Source organism: Neomonachus schauinslandi, chromosome 14 (assembly GCF_002201575.2).
Source record: "Neomonachus schauinslandi chromosome 14, ASM220157v2, whole genome shotgun sequence".
In the NCBI taxonomy this organism is placed as follows: Eukaryota; Metazoa; Chordata; class Mammalia; order Carnivora; family Phocidae; genus Neomonachus; species Neomonachus schauinslandi.
In genome coordinates, this window is record NC_058416.1 from 45,037,145 (window position 1) to 45,059,902 (window position 22,758).

The following is a 22,758-nucleotide window of genomic DNA, read 5'->3' on the forward strand; positions in this document are numbered from 1 at the left end:
GACCTCTTCAATACAAGGACCATATCTTGTTCATTTCTGGTACCCGGCACAAAGGGAATGTTCAATTGGGCGTGAGTGGTTTGGGGAATGTAACTTCAAATTACTACACCTTCTAAAAGGCTTCCCAGGGCCGTACTAACACATTCCTCTCTTCCTGAAGTCCTCCCATTTTTATTTCACCAGGGTTAGAATCCTTTCAGGGGCTCTGCCTGCAATACATTCATTGACTATGTGATGTCTTCCCATCACTGTAATGTTCAGCCAGGGACAAAGAAATGAGTAAATTGGCTTCTACACTAAGTGAGAAATTAGATGATTCCTCTCTCCACTCCCAATGTCTGATATTTGCAACAAAGTCTGCAAATTAACACAGTTCAGCAGGCATGTACTGAGTCTTAACCATGGAAAAAAAGATGAAAGAGAGGTAAATCCCAGCCCTCCCTTACTGAAGAACTTCTAGTTTAGTAGGGAAAATAGACACAGAGCTGCACAGCGTTAATCCCAATTGTAATTATAATTATTTTGGTTTAATTACCTGCCTTTTCACTGCATGGTAATGAGGACAAATCGGAGTCTACTCTTTACCACTATATCCCTAGCATATAACAGTGTCTGCCACTTAAAACACTCAGTATTTGTCAAGTATTTATTGTGAAATATTGTATCAAGAGCATCAAGGATTCACAATGGGCTCACTGCAGGACAGTAGGGTAATGTGAACACCCTGACCTTTATGTTGTATGTTGGGTATGTGTGTGTGTTGAAAGAGATTCCTTCAGGGGGAGCTGATGATTGATTATCAAAGTTCTGGGGTTCTTTTTCCAAAGTGATAAAATTTTATTTAACAGGCCTTCTGCTTGGGATACACCTTTGCTTCTGGAAAGTTAAGAGGGGCCAGGAAGTGACAGGGAACAAGATATCTTTGATTCTAAGTTTTAAAGAGGAAGGGTATAGTATGACTCAAAGTCAAGAATCATAGTACACCAGAACAAAACAAAGAGGAGCATACAGGGAGCCACAAAATTCCATGGTTCCAATGAAACTAGAAAGGCAGTCAGGGCATAAGTCAGAGTGGCATAGATTGTCCATCTGCCCTAGAAAATGCTCTGCAGTCTTTCTGTCTGAGGAAGTGAAATGCACCAGCAGCAGGACACAGGAATTTGGTACAAGATGAATACCAGCGAGGTGGCCTTGTTAAGGTGTTTGTATCTCTTAAAATTCTGACTCTGCTTTTTACTTTCCCCTTGCCTCAGAGCACTACAACCACCAATGGCTTAGATCTTCTTATGATAGCTATTTGTCCAAACTGATTCTTTTCTTTTCTACCCTGAGCTTTTCATTCCTCTGCAAAAACTCAACCTCTCTCCTTCTTGTTTTCAAAAAGAACATTAAAAAAAGAGAAAAAAAACCCAAGGCTCTAAAATAGTAAGATATATAGGCTTTTGTTTTTATGCCTATTCATATCCTTTGTCTTCAAAAATATAAGCTCATTACAGGCATTAAACACATTCTTTTTGTGGGCCCTTTCTGTGGAAGGGATCACTTTTTATATTTCTTTTATTACTCCCAATAAGCCTAGTTCAATGCTAAGCACATAGTAAACCAAGGGAACAGCCAAGGGAACATGTGACAAACCTAACACACTGGACACTCTTAAGATAAAATAAAAATTGAAACTAAGAATTTTATGTATTCATTTCTCTCGTTTTCCTATATATAGTACCCTATTTGGATGCCCTTATAAGCTCTTACCATACTTTATTTTAACTGCCTATTTAGATTAGGTCTTTAATATTTGTTCCATGAAAAAATAATATGCTGCAACTTAAAAAATTACAAAAGTAAAATAAATATGATAAATGTTTAAAAATGAAGAAGGCTCTGATAAAATTTTGGCAATTCATCAATACAAGGATGTTTTTATCATTCATCTTAGAAGTACAACTCAAGATTCAGTTTATTTTGTAATAGCTATCTCTTTACCTGACAGTCAATACTCAAACATCAACAAATTATTAAATTTTATTTAAAATTTTTTTTTACAAATTATTTTCTTAAATTTACACAGATGAAGAAAAGTAACACATCAGACAAGTTATTAAGTATAGTCTCAGGCTTATGTGGAATTATGATTGCTTTCAACAATTACTGAAATTTCTTTTCAAAGAAAATCTTCATACTAAGATATGTTTGTTCATGTAGCAGACTGAAGACAGCCACAAATGTGGCATTCTCAAAACAGCACGTAACTACTAAATGTAATGCCGCAAACCAACTTACTCCTTTAAAACTTCACTAAGTAATTCTAAGGAGTACAACAAAACATTATGGGCTCCTAATGTTCTTCCTAAGAATTAGGTAGTCTTCTTGGATTTTTTCTTCTCTGCTTCTTCCTTTTCCTTTTCTATTTCAGTTACTTGTAATTCAATTTCTTTGGCACTAAACATCTGAAAAGAAAATATTTTAAAAAGCAAATTTCAATTATACCAGTAATTTCTGAATATTTCCAATATGAAAGAACCACTTATATTTTATACATTTATATTTTCTCTTTAAACTTTAAAGTTAAGACTGGGTGGCTCAGTCGTTAAGCGACTGCCTTCGGCTCGGGTCGTGGTCCCAGGGTCCTGGGATCGAGCCCCGCATCGGGCTCCCTGCTCCGCGGGAAGCCTGCTTCTCCCTCTCCCACTCCCCCTGCTTGTGTTCCCTCTCTCGCTGGGTCTCTCTGTCAAATAAATAAAATAAATAAAATATCTTAAAAAAAAACCTTTAATTTTATATCTTCAAATATATAATGAAATATATATAAGCAAAATACTTGTAACAAATACGGACAAAATCTGAACTCTATTATATTTCCACTATCACTGTGCTAAAAAAGTAGGGCAAAGTGTTATATTGCATTACATACCCTCTATCTGCATATAACTTGAAAATATTTTAATGCAGGCTTATTCTATTCATGAGCAAGTAACTCATTACTGAACTCCCCCTCTCCACCCCACTGTGTGATTCTCTGATAGGATTTGCCTATTTTATCAGCCATTAGAATAGCCAAAGAGGTAGGGAAACGACGACTTAACACTGCTTTGTTTACAACTCCCTCACTAAGTGTAAAGCAAAAATAGCTTTTCTTTTATATCAATCAATTTTATTATATTTAAAATTAAAGATGGGAGCAACTTGCTCAAGGTCATACAATTAAACGTATCAATCTGCTGGAACTGAGGTCTATCCAACTCTAAACTTAAACCCAGGTCTATCCGATTCCAGAGGCCATGCCCTATTTGCCACACAGCATATCCTGAAACAGCGTGTGGGAGGGCAGTCTAACTTTGCTGCCAGGGCACGTACCATCCTAGCACGCGTCACATGACTGCGTGGGTCCATCCACGTGGGTATATATGTATGTGCTGGGGTTGGAGAGGTGACCCTGGCTTTGGTGGGTCTGTGCCCTTGTGTTGGTGGCATGTCTGCCCTGAGACCCTTGACAGCAGGGGTGACAACACAGCCCAGGGGTCATCTCCACACACTGTGCTCAGCACCATGGTTACTCTGAGGGGCCTGTGCAGGGGCGCAACCTATACCTCTCTCCCCATTTCTCTTATTCCTCATATGCCCATCTATTGGTTGGCTAATAAAAGGTGGGAATGTGGTGTCAAAACAGTGCAACAACATAACTCAAAAAACAAAAACCCCACTGCTCCCTCCAACACTGATTTTAACACTATTTCCTCTTGAAATATTTCCTTCAAAACAAATGTGTATGTAAAATAATCCTTTTTCGTATACTTTTCATATAGTTTCCCATGCTTTAAGTGCTTTTTACACTCTCAGCTAGAGAGCTGGTGAACTGCACTGTGTACAGTTCTACCTGAGGAACAATAGTGAGCCACATCTCAGATGTTCTTTAGCCAGTGAATCCTCCATCACAGTACTCTGGATGATTTATTTTGTGGTTCAGCAGTTTGAACCCATAATGACGAACAACGGGTACACAAAGAAAAATGCCAGTCTTGCCACAAAGAAATACGGAAAGGTTATCACACTACGTATTACAATTTAAGTCTTACAGAGGCTCAAGACACTTTTTTTTTTAAAGGTTTTTATTTATTTGAGAAATAGCAAGAGAGAGAGAGAGACCGAGCACAGAGGGAGAGTGAGAGGGACAAGCAGACTCCCCGCTGCGCAGAGAGCCCGATGCGGGCTTGATCCGAGGACCCTGAGATCATGACCTGGGCTGAAGGCAGACGCTCAACCGACTGAGCCACCCAGGCGCCCCTCAAGGCACTTTTAAGTGAGAAGTAGAGAAAATAGATAAAAACCAGTAAGCAAACAAGGGGTGGAGGTTTTTTGACGTAATGAAGGATAATACCATGTTAGAAGCCCGGAGGCCCAATAATTATACACATGATAGCTGAACAACACTGGCTGGAAGCATATCTTGATTTCAGAAGTAGAAATATAGGGAGATGAAATGCTCTCTATAGGAATACCTTGTTTTAATTGTGCTTTGCAAATACTGCATTTTTAATAAATTGCTGGGGATTTTCGTTGTTGTTTTTGTTTTTTTTAAGTAAACTCTATGCCCAACATGGGTCTTGAGCTCACCACCCCAAGATCAAGAGTTGCATGCTCTCCCTACTCAGCCAGCCAGGCGCCCCTGTGCTTTTTACAAATTGAAGGTCTGTGGCAACCCTACGTTGAGCAAGTATATTGACACCATTTTTCCAACGACATTTGCTTACTTTGTATCTGTGTCACAGTTTGGTAATGCTTGGAATATTTCAAATGTTTTCATTATATTTGTTATGGTGGTCTGTGATCAGTAATTATGACTCACTGACCACTCAAATACTGGCTAACATTTTTTAGCACTGTATTTTTATTTATTTATTTATTTATTTATTTATTTAAAAAATTTTATTTATTTGACAGAGAAGGACACAGCGAGAGAGGGAACACAAGCAGGGGCAGTGAGAGAGGGAGAAGCAGACTTCCCGCGGAGCAGGGAGCCAGATGCAGGGCTCGATCCCAGGACTCTGGGATAATGACCTGAGCCAAAGGCAGACGCTTAATAAGTGAGCCACCCAGGTATCCCAGCACTGTATTTTTTTTTTAATTTTTAATTTTTTAAAAGATTTTATTTATTTATTTGACAGAGAGAGACACACAGCGAGAGAGGGAACACAAGCAGGGGGAGTGGGAGAGGAGAAGCAGGCTTCCCGCGGAGCAGGGAACCCCCCCCCCTACATCGGCGGGGGGGATCAGGACCCTGGGATCATGACCCGAGCCGAAGGCAGAGGCTTAAGGAGTGACTGAGCCGCCCAGGCGCCCCCCAGCACTGTATTTTTAAATTAAGATACATACATTGTTTTTTTTAGACATAATTCACACTTAAGAGACTACAGTATAGTGTAAACATAAATTTTATATGCATTGGGAAACCTAAAAATTCATTTGACTTGCTTTATTGCAATATTGCCTTAATAGCGGTGGTTGGAACTGAATCCTCAATATCTCCAAGGTATGCTTGTATGCGGGGCTCGGGAATAAATCTCCATAAATAATATATTATACTAATCCCATATATGACTGATTCAGTAGGGGTTCCTACTTAGAAGAATATATACTAAATGGGGTATGCCTACAAATAAATCTCAGCTCCTCTAAGTCTTCACAAAGGACCAGGGAGAGGTAACTGCTTGCAATAAGCGCATAGAAATTAGTGAACGTTAGCCTACAGAAACAACAGATGTCATCATAATGTCAGTGGATGCAGTGGGTGTTTCAGGCTTTTAATGAAGATTCACAGGTGTCAACATTTTGACAAGATTCAACTGTTGTCAAATTATATTATAGATGTTTTTTCCTCTTTGGTTAATGACTTACTTTCAAAGGCTGGTTTCTTCTTATTATAGCAAGTTCAATGTTTTTTCCACCAGACTGGACAACCTAATGTAGAACAAGCACAATATTAAAATTATTTCAGCAAATTTTATTTTTAGTAAGGAAATAGATAAGAACAAATCCTCTCTCCCCATGTTCTTCTGAATATGCTTTATTAGATCACTTACTTCTAGCAAAGCTCTTATTGCTAATTTGATAGCCTCACTGTCGTTTGCTATAGCATCTTCTGTGTAATTCTTCTCTAGAAATTCTCGGACAGTTTTAGCACTTCGGCCTATTGCATTTGCCTTGAAAAATAAAAGACAATTATTAATATCATTGCAATATGAATGAATTTATGGCTAGTGAAGTTTAGAGTTTACTGAGCTATTTCTTAGTATAATTACTAAATAAAAATTGTAGTTTTGAAAACTTAGCAAACATTTCAGCAGCTCATTTTGTTACTATGCGAATGACCTGTAATGGTGGCGTGACTTATCTTCAAAAATACCAAAGCCTCATCCTGGTCAATGCCTTCTACTACTTTAATGGCTCCCAAGTCCTTGATAACCAAGGAAGACTGAAAGTGTTGAAATTCAAAAGAAGTAGAGAGGTAAGGAGGTAGGACTTTGCAATATAGTACCAAAGGAAGAAAGAAAAAAGGATAAAAAGGACATCAACCTGAAGAAGAAAGCTGTTTGCATGAATAGGACTGTGTGCATCATTTTCTTAGAACTTAGAAGAAAGTGGTCACCTAATTATTGATTCATTATCTTTGATTCTATAAGCGAGAAAAGATTCTTCTATTCCCCATTTTTCTTTGTTCTTTAGAAATTTTCATCAGATGAAGGAAAGAGGCAAATGACTGCCCTGGCTCTATAACCGCGGGTGGTATACGGCATATTCTTTGAATTCAGTCTAAATATCCAGGCAAGTATTACTGAAGATAATGAGGATGATAACAGTAATTGTTATGTAACAGAGCACTTATGTTCCAGGCACTATGATACGCATTTTACATGGATTATTTCCTTTAGCCATCACAAAAATAATTGAATAGTTACTATTACAAACCCCAATTCATGAATGAAGAAATGGGGGCTTGGAAAGGTTAAAACAAGCTTTGTCAACCTCAGCACTATTAACATTTTGAGCTGAACAATTTTTGTGCTGGGTAGGGGGCACGTCCTGTGCATTGTAGGATGTTTAGCAGCCTCTATCCACTAGACGCTAGTAGCATCCCCCGCCCCAGTTGTGACAACCAAACATGTCTCTAGATAGTGCCAAATGTCTCTTAGGGGGTACAAAATCACCCCTATTTGTGAACCAGTGTCTTAAATAATCTTGCCCAAGATCACAGAGGGGATAAGTAGAAGAGCTGAGCTTTGAAACCAAGTAGTCTGAATTGACTCCGAACTCTGAACTCTATACACTATGCTGCTGCATGCCCCTTGGCTCTGATGACCTTAGAGCAAGGAACCAGGAGAAAGGCCCAACCTCTCACTCAAGGATCCCGGCACTGAATGAGGGAATGTCTCAGTTCTAACTGGTTATGGTTCGTATTATGATTATAGGAAAGAGATCGCAAAAGAGATGTTAGGAAGTGAGCAGGAAGGCATACCTTTTGTACTGCATGACAGTATATTGTTCTGGTTAGCAGAAGATTATTTTTACTTCACAGAACTTTTCTATTCCTTTATATTTCAGAGGATTAAAAAAACAGCTGTGAAACTTTAAATTTTGTGGCTTTGAAATTTCACTAAGATCAAAAGTAAAGACTTCAAACTGGTATGACTTTGAAGTATTATTTGCTACTAGTTTTTTGGGGGTAACTAGTTCTTGCCCAGAGAGGAAGAATATAAGGTAGGGGTTTATCCAAAAATCTCACCGAGCCCACAGAAGGTTACCTTATAAATTCCTGGTGACTTTCCTGTCCAATTCTTCTAATTGGTGATGTAAAAATTCTTTAATTCTTACCTACTTGGCTGGTTTCCTAAAATCTTCTTGCTAAGCTTATATCCCCCATCCTTCCTCCAAATCCATCACCCACCCCAGCCCACTTGAACAGACTCTTTAAGTTTTGTGATGTTTGTTTCCTGCCTGTCTATAATGATTAATGATAATTTTCTATGGCAAAGATGATTAGCAGCCAACGCCAATATCCATTCTTCCTTTGTGATAGAACTCTAGGCAATGTGACTGCTGAGAAGTGTCATTTCCTAGCCTTGGTTACCAATAGGAATATACAGGTGGAAATAAATGGGTAGAACTTGTAGAAACCTTTGCTGCCTGGAAAGCAGACAGGTTGGCTGGAGATCTAGCAGCCACTTTGAGAGCATGGGCAAAGACTAAGATAATAAAAGAGACAAATAACAGCAACTCTCTACCTTCAAACTTCTCATTATATGAGAAAAATAAATTATTATGTGTTAAGAATCATCACATCTCTGTTGTTAGAAGCCAAAAACAATACCTCACAGATAAATTTTTGTATATCTTAAAGATATACAGAACAAAAATGGATGGGGCACCTGGTGGCTCAATCTGTTAAGTGTCTGCCTTTGGCTCAGGTCATGATCTCAGGGTCCTGGGATAGCACAGGACTCCCTGCTGCTACTCCCTCTCCCTCTGCCCCTCCACCCGGCTCATGCTCTCTCTCTCTCAAATAAATAAATAAAATCTTTTTTAAAAAAAGATTAAAAATTGATAAACAAGATCATTTTGGCAGGAATACTTTATTTACTATTAGAATTTCTTAGCTGATGAGTAATAAAATAGTTATATCCTTTGTGTGGTCTTCTACAGAAAGTATGAAAGCCTGATGATTCTTGATCTTTCCTATCTCTTTTAAATCCACTCCAATCAGGCTCTCATCACTATGAGATATTCTTATCAAGGTCAGCCATGACCTGCCCATTGCCATATCTAATCATTTCACTTTTTACCTGACCCATGAGTGGCTCTGGCTCAGCTGATCAACTCTTCTTGGGATACCATTTTCACTTGCGATCCAGGATACCCCTCTCTGGGTTTTCCTTCTTCATAGACTATGCTGGATCCTTCCCCACCTTCCACTGGTCCAATACTCCTGATCTATATCAGGTCTTGCCTGGATTATTATTGGACAGCCTCTCAACTTGTTTGCCTGCTTCTATTCTACCATACAATCTATTCTCACTACAGCAGCCACACAGATCCTTTAAAAATATGAATCAGATCATGTTATTCTAACATGCCAGAACCACAAATGGCTTTCTACATCACTCTCCTTATTTTTATTATTATTTTTTAAGATTTTATTTATTTATTTGAGAGAGCACAAGCGAGGGTGGGCATGGGAGGGGGAGGCAGAGAGAGAAGCAGACACCCCACTGACCAGGGAGCCTGATGTGGGGCTCAATCTCAGGACCTTGGAATCATGACCTGAGCCAAAGGTAGACAGATGCTTAACTGACTGAGCCACCCAGGCACCCCTGCATCACTCTCTTTAATATCCAAGTCCTATCCATGGCCTTCAGACTCTACAAGATCTAGCCCCCTCCTACCTCTGTTACTCATCCCTCACATCTCTGTTGTTAGGAGCCAAAAACAATATCTCACAGATAAATCTTTGTATATCTTAAAGATATACAGAACAAAAATTAATGGGGTACCTAGGTGGCTCAGTCAGTTAAGCGTCTGCCTTTGGCTCAGGTCTTTCTGGATTCACCACAGTGCAGTCATATGCTCCGCATAGAGCTTGGTATCTCATAGATATGGAACATACTGTCACCTTGGAATTTTGCCTTGATTGGTTCCTCTGTTCAGAATACCACAGAAATAACTACCTGGCCTGCTCCTTCACTTTCTTCAGGCCTCTGTTCAAATATCACCTTTTCAAAGGTGCTTTCCCTGACTACCTTACCTACCAATCACACTCTATCCTCCCAACCTTATTCTCGCCCCGCCCCCTCCCCCGGACTTATATTACATGTATACAATCTGTATACTTTTTTGTCACCTCTATATCCCCAAACCTAGAATAATATTTGATATGTAATTCAAATACACATAGACTGAATATTTGTTAAATTATGGATTGTTAATATATTTTACTTTGTAACTTTTGATGGTAATTATCTTTGGGAATCCTACACTATAATCCTAAGTACAGTGATATTAACTCACATGCTTACTGCTCTGGTACTCAATTCTTTCTTCATTTCTGGCCCCTTAGGATTTTGTGTCTTTTTTGTGAATTCAGCCATGCATTAAAAACATGTTAATGATCATTCTAGCTTTCTACATGGTTATAGCAGGAGAATTTTTGATTAGTTCAATTTAATATAATGTGCGAAACCCCAAAACATGTTACTCCACATAAAAAAAATACTTTCTGCAATATAAAAATATATTAAGAAGAAAAAAATATTTCAAATAGGGTGTCCCCTCACCACTGGTCTGGATATTGCCAGAACTACCGGGCTAACTGATTTTTTTTTTAAGATTTTATTTATTTATTTGAGATAGAGAGCGAGAGAGAGAAAGAGAGAAAACGATGGGGGGGGGGGGGAAGGGCAGAGGGAGAGGAAGAAGCAAGACCCTGGGATCATGACCTGAGCCGAAGGCAGATGCTTAACTGACTAAGCCACCGAGGCATCCCTGGGCTAACTGATTTCTTGAGACTCTTCTGTTATGGAAGGGGCATCTGTATGCCCTCACTGGAAGAGAAACTGACACTGGATATGAGTTTCCCTTCCCTGTACCAAATGCCCCACCTTCTGTGAACTTGCTGAATGCTTTCTTCGCCATGATGGTATCTTACAAAACATTAGTGATGACCAAGGAGGAACTGAGAGAATACACTTATGCCCATGGGATTCACTGGTCTTATCATGTTCTCTGATCCTAAAGAAGCCAGCCTGATAAAAACGGAATAGCCAACTGAAGACTCAGCTATAGCACTAGCATCTTAGGGAGCCAAGATCCTGTACGTGCCCTGACGTGGGAGCCAGTAACTAATTTCTTTCATAGCCACAAACCTACGAATCAAGGGATAGCTGTCTCATTAAACCCCTAATGGGCCACTAATAAAATTTTTGCTTCTTGGATTGTATTAGTTTAAAGGTCCTAATTCCCAAGTTGGCAGAGTAATGGGGAAGGGAGAAGAGGCAGTGTTCTACTAGGGGATATAACAATTTCACTGAACTAGAAGCTGAGACTGCCGGTTGGCAATTTTGGACACCTCATGCCTTTGAACCAATAGGCAAATAATGGGTTACTGTGAGGATGGTATGATTTATCCTGATTATCAAGGGAAATAAAGTTACTATTATACAATGAGACCAGGGAGGAGATGTCTAGAACTCTCATAATATTCTCATGTAAAGTGAAAAAAGCTAATGGAAGGCTCTATAATCCATTAAGGCAGGGTCATTAATGGACCATAATCTAAAAAAAAAAAAAATTTTGTGTTAAGTGCCAGATAACCCCAACAAACCAAAGTGCTGGTATCAGCGATTTCTGTTCTCATTTCTGCTACAGGTCATGTGGCCAGTTTGTATTTTGAATTTTCTATTTCTCTTGCCCATTTCACATGTCCTTTATCTGCACTATGTAAAACTACATCCTAGCACTGCAAAGTGTTGTCACAACATGGTACCAGAGCTGTGTCCTCAATAGCCTCTTGTATCACTTTATCAGGCTACTGGTATAGTAGGTCAGAATAAAAAACAAAACATAGAAGTGAAAGAAAAACCAAAGACCTTATCTCATGGCTAAAGTGCTATATATAGTCTCCCCAAAACAGAAATTAAACCAGAAGATTTTATTCTATTTTTCAAGACTAGATATCAGAATTTATGTAACACACACAGAGGACCACTTGGCCTAAGCATGATGTAATGGAAGGAACACTGTACTAATAAAGCAGAAGACCCTGAGTTCTAATGACAGTTTTGTTATTAACTAGTGGTGTGAACTTAAAATAAAAAATCACTTAACTCCTGAGTCTCACTTACCAAATATGTAAAATAAAAAAGTTTTCAAATGTCTTTTGTTATATATATTTTTTAAAGCTGCATTTGATTTCAACCAAAATCTTACAAGAAAGTACAATATGTGCAATCAGTTAAATGATGATATATGGCCTTCAGACACCACTGCAATGCATAGTTTCAGACCTAGATGATAAACAAATTCCCAACAATGTAAAAATTCCCTAATTTTGGGGTGGCTGGGGGACTCAGTCGGGTAAGTGTCTGCCTTCAGCTCAGGTCATGATCTCAGAACCCTAGGTTTGAGCCCCATGTTGGGCTCCCTGTTCAGCGGGGAGTCTGCTTCTCCCTCTCTGTGGCTCCCCCTGCTTATGCTCTCTCTCTCAAATAAATAATAAATAAAAATTAAAAAAATTAAAAAAAATAAAAATTCCATAATTTTCCTAACTAGTTGACTTTACAATAAAATAAAAATGCTTCTCTGTATGACCCTAGGGAGCAACCAAATTAAAATGGAAAATTATGTAAACTTGGAAATTGCTATGTTATGATATTGAAATGAAGTATAATGATGTAATGATTAATACAAACAGAAGATGGCATACTTTATTTTATTTTTTTTTAAAGATTTTATTTATTTATTTGACAGAGAGAGACACAGCGAGAGAGGGAACAGAAGCACCGGGAGTGGGAAAGGGAGAAGCAGGTTTCCCGCTGAGCAGGGAGCCCGATGCGGGGCCCGATCCCAGGACCCTGGGATCATGACCTGAGCCGAAGGCAGATGCCCAATGACTGAGCCACCCAGGCGCCCCGAAGATGGCACACTTTAAAATATTTAGAGAAAGACTGAGGGTAGTAACTTGTTTTGTGTAAGGTATAGATTTGGGAGGCATAAGAAATCTAGGACATGTAAAAGATATCTTAAATTGGCACAAAAAAGTCTGGTACTTGCAGTAGGTAAATTCATAGTTTCTGATTACCAATTAGTTTGTCTAGTTAGCTTAAAAGAAGATGTACAGCTAACACAGTATCCAGGTCTTGATGGCAAGAATATAATCCACTGTTTTACTAGCCTGGTTAATTGGTTTATAAAACAGTATGAGTGTGGTCAGCTCAAATCAATTCCTTTAGTTAAAATAGGCATAAAGACCAAGGCGATATTTCCCATTAATTTATTTGGCTTTTAATAACAGTAAAATAAACACTTCATGAAATTATTTAAAGCCTAGGTATTTAAACTTTTTTTAAAGATTTTATTTATATATTTGAGAGAGAGAGAGAGAGAGAGAAAACGAGTGAGGGGGAGGGTCAGAGGGAGAAGAAGAAGCAGGCTCTCCACTGAGCAGGGAACTCGATCCAGGGCTCTATCCCAGGACTCCGGGATCATGACCTGAGCCAAAGGCAGAGGCTTAAGAGACTGAGCCGCCCAGGCACCCCTTTACACTTCTAATAAAGTAAAAATTATTTAGATTCTATAATGTACTTCTATTTTTATATATTAAAATATACAAAAATTTGTTTCTGGAAATTGCTACTAGTTTCCCTAGACCCTAGACTTTTGTATTAGATTTGAATGTACCATTAAACAAAGTATTGGGGTAATGAAAGAAGAATAACAACTTACCCAGAAAACAAACTATATTTCAGGAATTATGTAGAGACAATTGTAATGTACTGCCATATAAATAGAGAGTCATAGTTTGGGGTACTCCAACTCTCTTAGAATAGAGAATGCGTTCAATATTTCACTATGGGGTTTATTTTTTTTTTAAAGATTTTATTTATTTATTTTAGAGACAGAGCACAAGAGGGGGGAGCGGGAGAGGGAGAAGCAGACTCCCTGCTGAGCAGGGAGCCCGATGTGGGACTCGATCCCGGGACTCCAGGATCATGACCTGAGCCGAAGGCAGTTGCTTAACCAACTGAGCCACCCAGGCACCCCACACTATGGGGTTTAAATGCTCATTTAATTCTATATTAAAAGCAAAGACTATTTCTACTCAAAGCAAGTATCTGTATGATGCAGTACTTATTTGGAAGAATGAATGATGAATAGGAATTGGATATATCTCTTATTTGGCCACTTATATATACTTAGGTTTGTCACATCTTTTCAAAGTAAGGAAAAGACCCTTTGATTAATAAACGCAAGTGTTGGGGTGCCTGGGTGGCTCAGTTGGTTTAGCATCTGCCTTCAGCTCAGGCCATGATCCCAGCGTCCTGGAATTGAGTCCCACATCGGGCTCTCTGCTCCTCAGGGAACCTGCCTCTCCCTCTGTCTGCTGCTCCCCCTGCTTGTGTTCTCTCTCTCTCTGTCAAATAAATAAATAAAATCTTAAAAAAAATAAACAGTGTTTTTCTATCCATCAAAAATCATCATAGTTGCTGACTAGCTAAATGGTTACATAAAGGTTGTACCACCATCAATACTTTAATGCAACATAATTTTTGTCATGTCCCTGAAAGTGATAAAACATTTACTGTGAATACATGTATTCAACTTCTAAAATATATTAACAAATTCAAGACTTACCTTCCAAGCATGGTAAGTACCAGAGGGATCAGTCTGATATAATCTTGGGATACCATCGTCATCAAAACCTACAATTAAGGCAGAAATGCCAAAAGGCCTTCGTCCATTGCTTTGTGTATATTTCTGAAAAATAAAATGTTTTTATAACTACTTTCTGTATGAGGCCATACAAAGAATAGTACTATTATTTATCAACTAAGAAATTTTAATAGCAGGGGCGCCTGGGTGGCTCAGTTAGTTGAGTGTTTGCTTTCGGCTCAGGTCATGATCTCGGGGTCCTGGGATCACGACCTGAGCCGAAGGCAGACACTTAATGACTGAGCCACCCAGGCGCCCCAATCTTAAAAAAATTTTTAATAGCAAAGCATTCCTGCTAAAATGTTATTAAGATCCTCTTCCTGACTTTTTCTGAACTTCAATCCATGATGAAATTTTAATGAAATTAATGTATAGTGTTTAAAATAAAATAGTAAGTTTGTTTATATATGGTCTTAACTGTTTTCTTGTTGCTTTATATATCTTTTGGTAACATAATTGGATTATAATCTTGTTAATATAGCAGAGAACTGTATATGTACACCATTTTGGTTCCTACCTAGTAAAGCTGATTTTAGTGAGCTGTACTTTGGAAGCAAGTTCTTGAGGTTTACTTTGAGAGACACTATAATTGTTACTATTATAATCAATATTCTTACTTGATACTATTATTATCAAGTACATTCTGTTCACTGTATACTGAGTTATCTCTACATAAAACTCAACTAAGACACTTCTTTCAATCACCAAACAAGGAAACCTTTGTCTCTCTGGAAGAAAAAGCATGTTTTTTCTTCCCAGACAGCAGGGCACTGGAAACCAATTGTATTTCTTTTTACTTTAGTGCCAAGAACTTCCCGGATTGTGCTCCAACAAGTGGAATTCACACTAATTCTGAGACTGGTGCTCCTAGAAGTTGTGCAGAGAGCAGCCCTGACAGAAAGCTCAAGCTCATGCCTCTTTTTTCATTTTTATATTTTATTATTATGTATTTTTATTAGCCACCTCCAATTCTGAATGCAAATAGTTGGGCTACAAATGTAAACAAACTCTTAAAGAATGTGGATCACTACATCAAAAAACTAATGATGTGGGCGCCTGGGTGGCTCAGTTGGTTAAGCGACTGCCTTCGGCTCAGGTCATGATCCCAGGGTCCTGGGATCGAGTCCCACATCAGGCTCCCGGCTCAGCGGGGAGCCTGCTTCTCCCTCTGACCCTCTCCTCTCTCATGCTGTTTCTCTCTTGCTCGCTCTCTAATAAATAAATAAATAAAATCTTAAAATAAAATAAAATAAAAGGTGGAAAAAAAAAACTAATGATATATTGGTGACTAACATAACATAATAAAATTAAATAAAAAAATAAAAGAACAGGGTTTATGTCTTCATTCTTCTGTATTTCCTAATATTCCTAGTCACACAGAGGTATGAAGTAGATGCTTTTTAAATATACCTCAGAGGAGAGACCCTTTTATTTGTTTAATCAACCATGTTTTTTTTTCTTTAATGAAAAAGTACAGGCACAGGGTTAAAATAATTTAAAAGTACAAAAGGTGTACATTTTAAAGGATCTCTTTTGTTGCAGAGCCCCAGACCCCTTCCTAGTAGCAACCACACTGTTACCGGTTTACAATATTAAATGTTCTATGCGGAGCCTTTATACTTCTAGAAGACAAACTAAAAACTACAACTGGGAACCTTGTATACCCAATGTTCTATACCTTGCTTTTTTGGTGGATACAGTGTGGAGCTCAGCAGGAAGCTTGAACTCAGGACCTTGAGATCAAGACCTGAGCTGAGATCAAGAGCTGGATGCTTAGCCGACTAAACCATGCAGGCACCCCAGTGGATACCCTTTTAACTACTAAGAAAATCAAAGCAAATAAAAAAGTAAAGTAGAATAATATAAAAATGTTGAACTTACTTGCAACATAAATTAAATGGAAAAAAAACCCAAAACAACACCAAGGTATCTTTTTGTAAGTATGTAATTTAAAACTTTAATATCTAGAATATATAGTTTATTTAAAAAAATCTCTACATGGACAAATGGCAAAATCCATGCCAGAAGGTGTTCTAAATGCTTTAAATGTATTAAGTCATTTAATCCATAATGCAACTCAACAAAGTAGGTATTATTGAAATGTTTATTCTATAAATAAGAAAATTAAGACAAAACAGGCTAAATAGTATGCTCATGGCACTAACTAGGATGTAACAAAGCCAGGATTCAAAACGCCCAAATTCTGGCTCCTGAAGGCACATTCTTAATCACCAGAGTGCCTGTCAAAGGGAAAGATAGTTTACACTAGAAGAAATGAAAATAGCAAACCAACATGTGGGAAAAAAATCAGCCTCACTACTAATTATAAAATACAAATTAAAACAACTATTATAGTACTATGTTATACTTATTTGCAAAATAAAAGAAAAATGAAAACCCAAGGCTGATGATCCTTCAGGGATACATTTATGCATTGCTGGCTGCACAATAAAAATTGGTTCAATCTTTTTAGCAAGTAATTTAGCTACATATAACAAAAGTCTTAAAACTAATTACAATCTCTAATCTAGTAATCTCATACTGAAAATTAATTTAACAATATAATTCAAAAAAGAAAAATAAAGGCTGTGACAGACAGAGTAATGTTATTAAAGTACTAAACCGAGAAAGACAATGAGAAAGGGAAAGAAACTGGGAACAATCTAAATAATTGCCAGTAAGCAACTGGAAACAGTATTATATGGTTAGTAAGAATGGTAAGTATGCATAAGGATTATGCTGACATACATAAAGGACACATAAAATGATAGAGAACAAATACTTATATACATAGTGACTATACTTAATGTCAAACCATGCATCTATATGTATGAATTCAGAAATCATATCCAGAGGTGCCCGGGTGGCTCAGTAGGTGGAACATCAGACTATTGATTTCAGCTCAGGTCATGATCTCCGGGTTGTGAGATTGAGCCCTGTGTTGGGCTGTGCTGAGCGTGGAGCCTAGTTAAGGTTCTCTCTCTCGGGCGCCTGGGTGGCTCTGTTGGTTGAGCGACTGCCTTCAGCTCAGGTCATGATCCCAGAGTCCTGGGATCGAGTCCTGCATCGGGCTCTCTGCTCCTTGGGAGCCTGCTTCTCCCTCTGCCTCTCTCTCTCTGTCTCTCATGAATAAATAAATAAAATCTTAAAAAAAAAAAGATTCTCTCTCTCCCTCTCCTTCTGTCCCTCCCCATTGCACTCTCTGTCTCCCTCTAAAATAATCAATCAATCTTAAAAAACAAAACATGTCATATCCAAACCTGATCAGTTGTGTTTAGGTTTGTAGGTGAAAGAACCATGGGTATTTCTTTAGTAAACGTGTAAAAAGAAAAGTTTTCATTACTGTATCTCTAGAGGTATAGAAATCCTCTTAAAATATGAGATTTACTGCCTTTGAAATTTTAAAGATTTTATTTATTTATTTATTTATTTAGAGAGAGAGAACATGAGAGGGGAGGGGGTCAGAAGGAGAAGCAGACTCCCCACTGAGCGGGGAGCCCGATGTGGGACTCGATCCTAGGACTCCAGGATCATGACCTGAGCTGAAGGCAGTTGCTTAACCAACTGAGCCACCCAGGCACCCCTGCCTTTGAAATATTAATATAATTCCTAGAACTGATAGTAATTGAGATTTCTAATGCTCAAATCAATGTAGTCCACTGGAATAAGAGTGTATGAAGTAAGTGTGAGAAGGAATAAGGAGTTTAGTAGACTTAACAGATTAAATGACTGGAGTTATTGTAGTATTCCCATGGTAGGAACCATAATGATGGCAAAAGAAGAAAACCTTCCAAAATCTGTTGGAATAGTGTCTTACCTGCTTTAAGGTTGCTATGAAGCGAGTTATATATTCTACAGTGACTGGGTCCTCAACTGTGAGCTTATAACTCTGGCACTCCACACGGGATCTGTTTATTACTACTCTAGCATCAGCAGTCAGTCCTATAAAAGTAGGCAATACATTACAAAAAAGAATGACTCTTTTCTTGTCCAAAGGGTTTTTTTTTTTTAGCTACCATGAAATCTTTCTTATAATGTCCATTTGTTTTTTTCAATATCTGTCCATTATAAATAATTTATAAAACAGAATATCACTTGTCCAACATTTAATACTTAATCTGATGCATTCTTATTTACTTTTTAAAGAAATGGTTTTAGGGGCGCCTGGGTGGCTCCGTCGGTTAAGTGACTGCCTTCGGCTCAGGTCATGATCCTGGAGTCCCAGGATCGAGTCCCGCATCGGGCTCCCTGCTCAGCAAGGGGTCTGCTTCTCTCTCTGACCCTCCTCTCTCTCATCCTCTCTCTCTCTCTCTCTCAATAAAATAAAAAAAAAAAATCTTTAAAACCATTTCTTTCTTTTTTTAAGATTTTATTTATTTATTTGAGAGAGAGTGAGCACAGGGAGGGGGTTGGTCAGAGGGAGAAGCAGACTCCCCACTGAGCAGGGAGCCTGATGTGGGACTCGATCCTGGGACTCCAGGATCATGACCTGAGCCGAAGGCAGTTGCTTAACCAACTGAGCCACCCAGGCGCCCCGAAAGAAATGGTTTTAAAGAGTAATAGTTAAACACTAAGTTAAGTAAACTATTTTCCCAAAGATCAAAATAGTTTAACTCACAGTGGTTGGTCTGGTAATGAGATTTTATTAAACATTTTCTAAAAATCTCTGTAGTCATATTTTTTAAAACTATTTTTGGGGAAGATATCAAAGGCAGACTGATCAAAGGCTGATGGTTTATCCTGGTTCCAAAATCAGTATTATTTATATTATGAATATTATTATTCATTACCTAAATCATTAAGTAAGCTGTATTTCTCCTTATGAAGAGACAGTATTACTTCATTATCAAACACATATCCATTGAATTCAAACTGCATTCAATGTAACTGTGATATGTAATTTCTCTCAGCTTTTCGTCCAAGATTAAGGGTTTGAAAATCAAGAATGTTAAAACAGAAAAAGAAAAGTCTTCCTTTTGCCATACCAAAACATCATGTAATTAATTTTCAACATTTCCATACGGAAACAGAATGATTCTATAAAAACAACAACTGACCCAAAACTTAAATACAACAGTTGCAAACATTTCTATTAAAGACTTCTCTGGCATTTGACCTTTACATGGCCATTTTGTTTCTTTCCCCACTCTCTTAATAGCACACTGCCAGAAAAATGCATTCACAAAATCTCTGTAACAGTCATTTCTCACATAACCATCAGTCTTTTCACAAACTCATCTTCCACTTCCACACCATTTCAAATTGTGTTTCTACAAATGGAAGAATTGTCAGTCCCTGAAGATAATGGTAGTCAACAATGAAGAACCTGTCACAATATGCCCTTAAGAATCACCCTAACACTCATGGGTCGGGGGCAAATTTTAATCAGATAGTTAAAGAGGGAGAAACTGATTCTATTCTCTCTGCAAAATATGAGAAGCACCTGGCTGGCTCAGTTGGTAGAGCATGTGACTCTTGATCTTGGGGTTGTGAGTTCGAGCCCCATGTTGGGGGTAGAGTCTACTTTAAAAAATAGTTTAAGAAAGTTATTTAAAAAATGTTATATGAGGGCGCCTGGGTGGCTCAGTTGGTTAAGCGACTGCCTTCGGCTCAGGTCATGATCCTGGAGTCCCTGGATCGAGTCCCGCATCGGGCTCCCTGCTCAGCAGGGAGTCTGCTTCTCCCTCTGACCCTCCCCCCCTCTCATGTGCTCTCTCTCTCATTCTCTCTGTCAAATAAATAAAATCTTTAAAAAAAAAAGTTATATGAGAGAAAGAAATGGAAAGAGATTAACTTTACCTATCCTATGGATTAAAAGCTATACTCAATTAGAAAATGTGATCAGAAAGGAGATTTCTAAGTTATATCCCCTTTACAATGTAAATATGATCCCAAACTACAGAAACATGAAAGTATATTTAAAAAGTAGTGACATAACTGATTCAAGAAAAAGTCATAAATTTGCCAAACCATATAAGTAATACATATGTGTGATTGTGTTTGTTTTTAACATAAGAAATAGCAATTACACTAATCAATACTAAATAGCTAGGAAAAAAAGAACAAGTTCAATTTACAGATAGCATTGAAAATTGCAATTTCACATTCCATAGGTTACCATTTAGTTTTGTTGTTTCCTTTGCTGGCAGAAGCTTTTTATTTTGTTTTTTTAAAGATTTTATTTATTTGTCAAAGAGGGAGAGAGAGAGCACATAAGCAGGGGGAGCTGCAGATAGAGGGAGAAGAAGGCTCCCCGCTGAGCAAGGAGCCTGATGTGAAACTCGATCTCAGGACCCTGGGATCATGACCTGAGCCAAAGGCAGATGCTTAACTGACTGAGCCACCCAGGTGTCCCTAGAAGCTTTTTATTTATTTTTTTTTTTTTTTATTTTTTTTTTTTTTTTTTATTTTATTATTTTTTTTTTTTTTTTTTAAAGATTTTATTTATTTATCTGAGAGAGAATGAGAGAGAGCACATGAGAGGGGTGAGGGTCAGAGGGAGAAGCAGACTCCCCGCCGAGCAGGGAGCCCGATGCGGGACTCGATCCAGGGACTCCAGGATCATGACCCGAGCCGAAGGCAGTCGCTCAACCAACTGAGCCACCCAGGCGCCCGAAGCTTTTTATTTTGATGAAGTCCAAATAGTTTAGGTTTGCTTTTGTTTCCCTTGGCTAAGGAGACATATCTAGAAAGAAGTTATTACAGCCGATGTCAAAGAAGTTACTGCCTGTGTTCTCCTCTAGGATTTTTATGGTTTCAGATCTCACACTTAGGTCTTTAATCCATTTTGAATTTATTTTTGTGTATGGTGCAAGAAAGTGGTCCAATTTCATTCTTCTGAACGTTGCTGCCCAGTTTTCCCAATACCATTTGTTGAAGAAACTGATGTCTTTTTTTTTTGAAGGCAGTCTTTTCCCCATTGGTTATTCTTCCCTACTTTGCCAAAGATTAATTGACCATATAGTTGTGGGCTCATTTCTGGGTTTTCTATTTCGTTCGACTGATCTGTATGTCCGTTTTTGTGCTGGTACCATACTGTTTTGATCACTACAGCTTTGTAATATAACTTGAAGTCCAGAATTGTGATGCCTGCTTTTCTTCTTCAAGGTTTCTTTGGTTATACAGGGTGTTTTGTGGTTCATACAAATTTTAGGATTCTTTGTTCTAGCTCTGTAAAAAATGCTGTTGGTATTTTGATAGGAATTGCACTAAATGTATAGATTGCTTTGGGTAGTATAGACGTTTTAAATATATTCATTCTTCCTACAGAATGGAAGATATTTGCAAATGACCTATCTGATAAAGGTTAGTATCCAAAATAAAGAACTTATAAAACTCAACACCCCAAAAATGAATAATGCAACTAAAAAATGGGCAGAAGACATGAATAGACATTTTTCCAAAGAAGACATACAGATGGCCAACACACACATGAATAGACGCTCAACATCACTCATCATCAAGGAAATACAAATAAAAACTACAATGAGCTATCATCTTACACCTGTCAGAATGGCTAAAATCAACAACACAAGAAAGAGTAGGTGTTGGCGAGGATGTGGAGAAAGGAGAACCCTTTTGCACTGTTGGTGGGAATGCAAACTGGTACAGCCACTCTGGAAAACAGTATGGAGGTTCCTCAAAAAGTTAAAAATAGGGGCGCCTGGGTGGCTCAGTTGGTTAAGCGACTGCCTTCGGCTCAGGTCATGATCCTGGAGTCCCGGGATCGAGTCCCGCATCGGACTCCCTGCTCGGCAGGGAGTCTGCTTCTCCCTCTGACCCTCCCCCCTCTCATGTGCTTTCTCTCATTCTCTCTCTCTCAAATAAATAAATAAAATCTTTAAAAAAAAAAAAAAGTTAAAAATACAACTACCCTATGATCCAGGAATCGCACTACTAGGTATATACCCAAAGAATACTAATTCAAAGGGATACATGCACCTTGATGTTTATAGCAGCATTATCTATAATAGCCGAATTATGGAACTAGCCCAAGTCCCATCAACTGATGAATGGATAAAGAAGATGTGGTATATATATATACACAATAGAATATTACTCAGCCATAAAAAGAATGAAATCTTGCCATGTGTAATGACATGGATGGAGCTAGAGAATATTATGCTAAGTAAAATAATTTAAGTCAGTCAGAGAAGACAAGTATCATATGATTTCAATCATATGTGGAACTTAAGAACAAAACAAACAAGCAATGGGGAAAAAAAAGGGGCAATCCAAGAAACAGACTTTTAACTACAGGGAACAAACTGATGGTTATCAGAG

At 38.1% G+C, this 22,758-nt stretch overlaps 1 protein-coding gene across 3 annotated transcripts in view; it reads right to left on the bottom strand.

Moving 5' to 3' along the window:
* Positions 1 to 2,354: 2,354 nt before the first annotated feature.
* The window catches only part of PSMA8 (proteasome 20S subunit alpha 8), a 44,266-nt gene continuing 23,862 nt past the window's right edge, over positions 2,355 to 22,758 (bottom strand). For 2 of the 3 annotated variants that reach the window (XM_021686267.1, XM_021686266.1), the window contains exons 3-7: positions 18,293 to 18,417; positions 14,398 to 14,520; positions 6,078 to 6,197; positions 5,893 to 5,955; positions 2,355 to 2,447 (exon numbers count right to left, since the gene is read on the bottom strand). In XM_021686267.1, the coding sequence (XP_021541942.1) occupies positions 2,355 to 2,447; positions 5,893 to 5,955; positions 6,078 to 6,197; positions 14,398 to 14,520; positions 18,293 to 18,417 (524 nt within the window). Of the gene's footprint in view, positions 2,448 to 5,892; positions 5,956 to 6,077; positions 6,198 to 14,397; positions 14,521 to 18,292; positions 18,454 to 22,758 lie in introns of all 3 variants that reach the window. The other variant, XM_021686265.1, reaches the window with a different exon arrangement.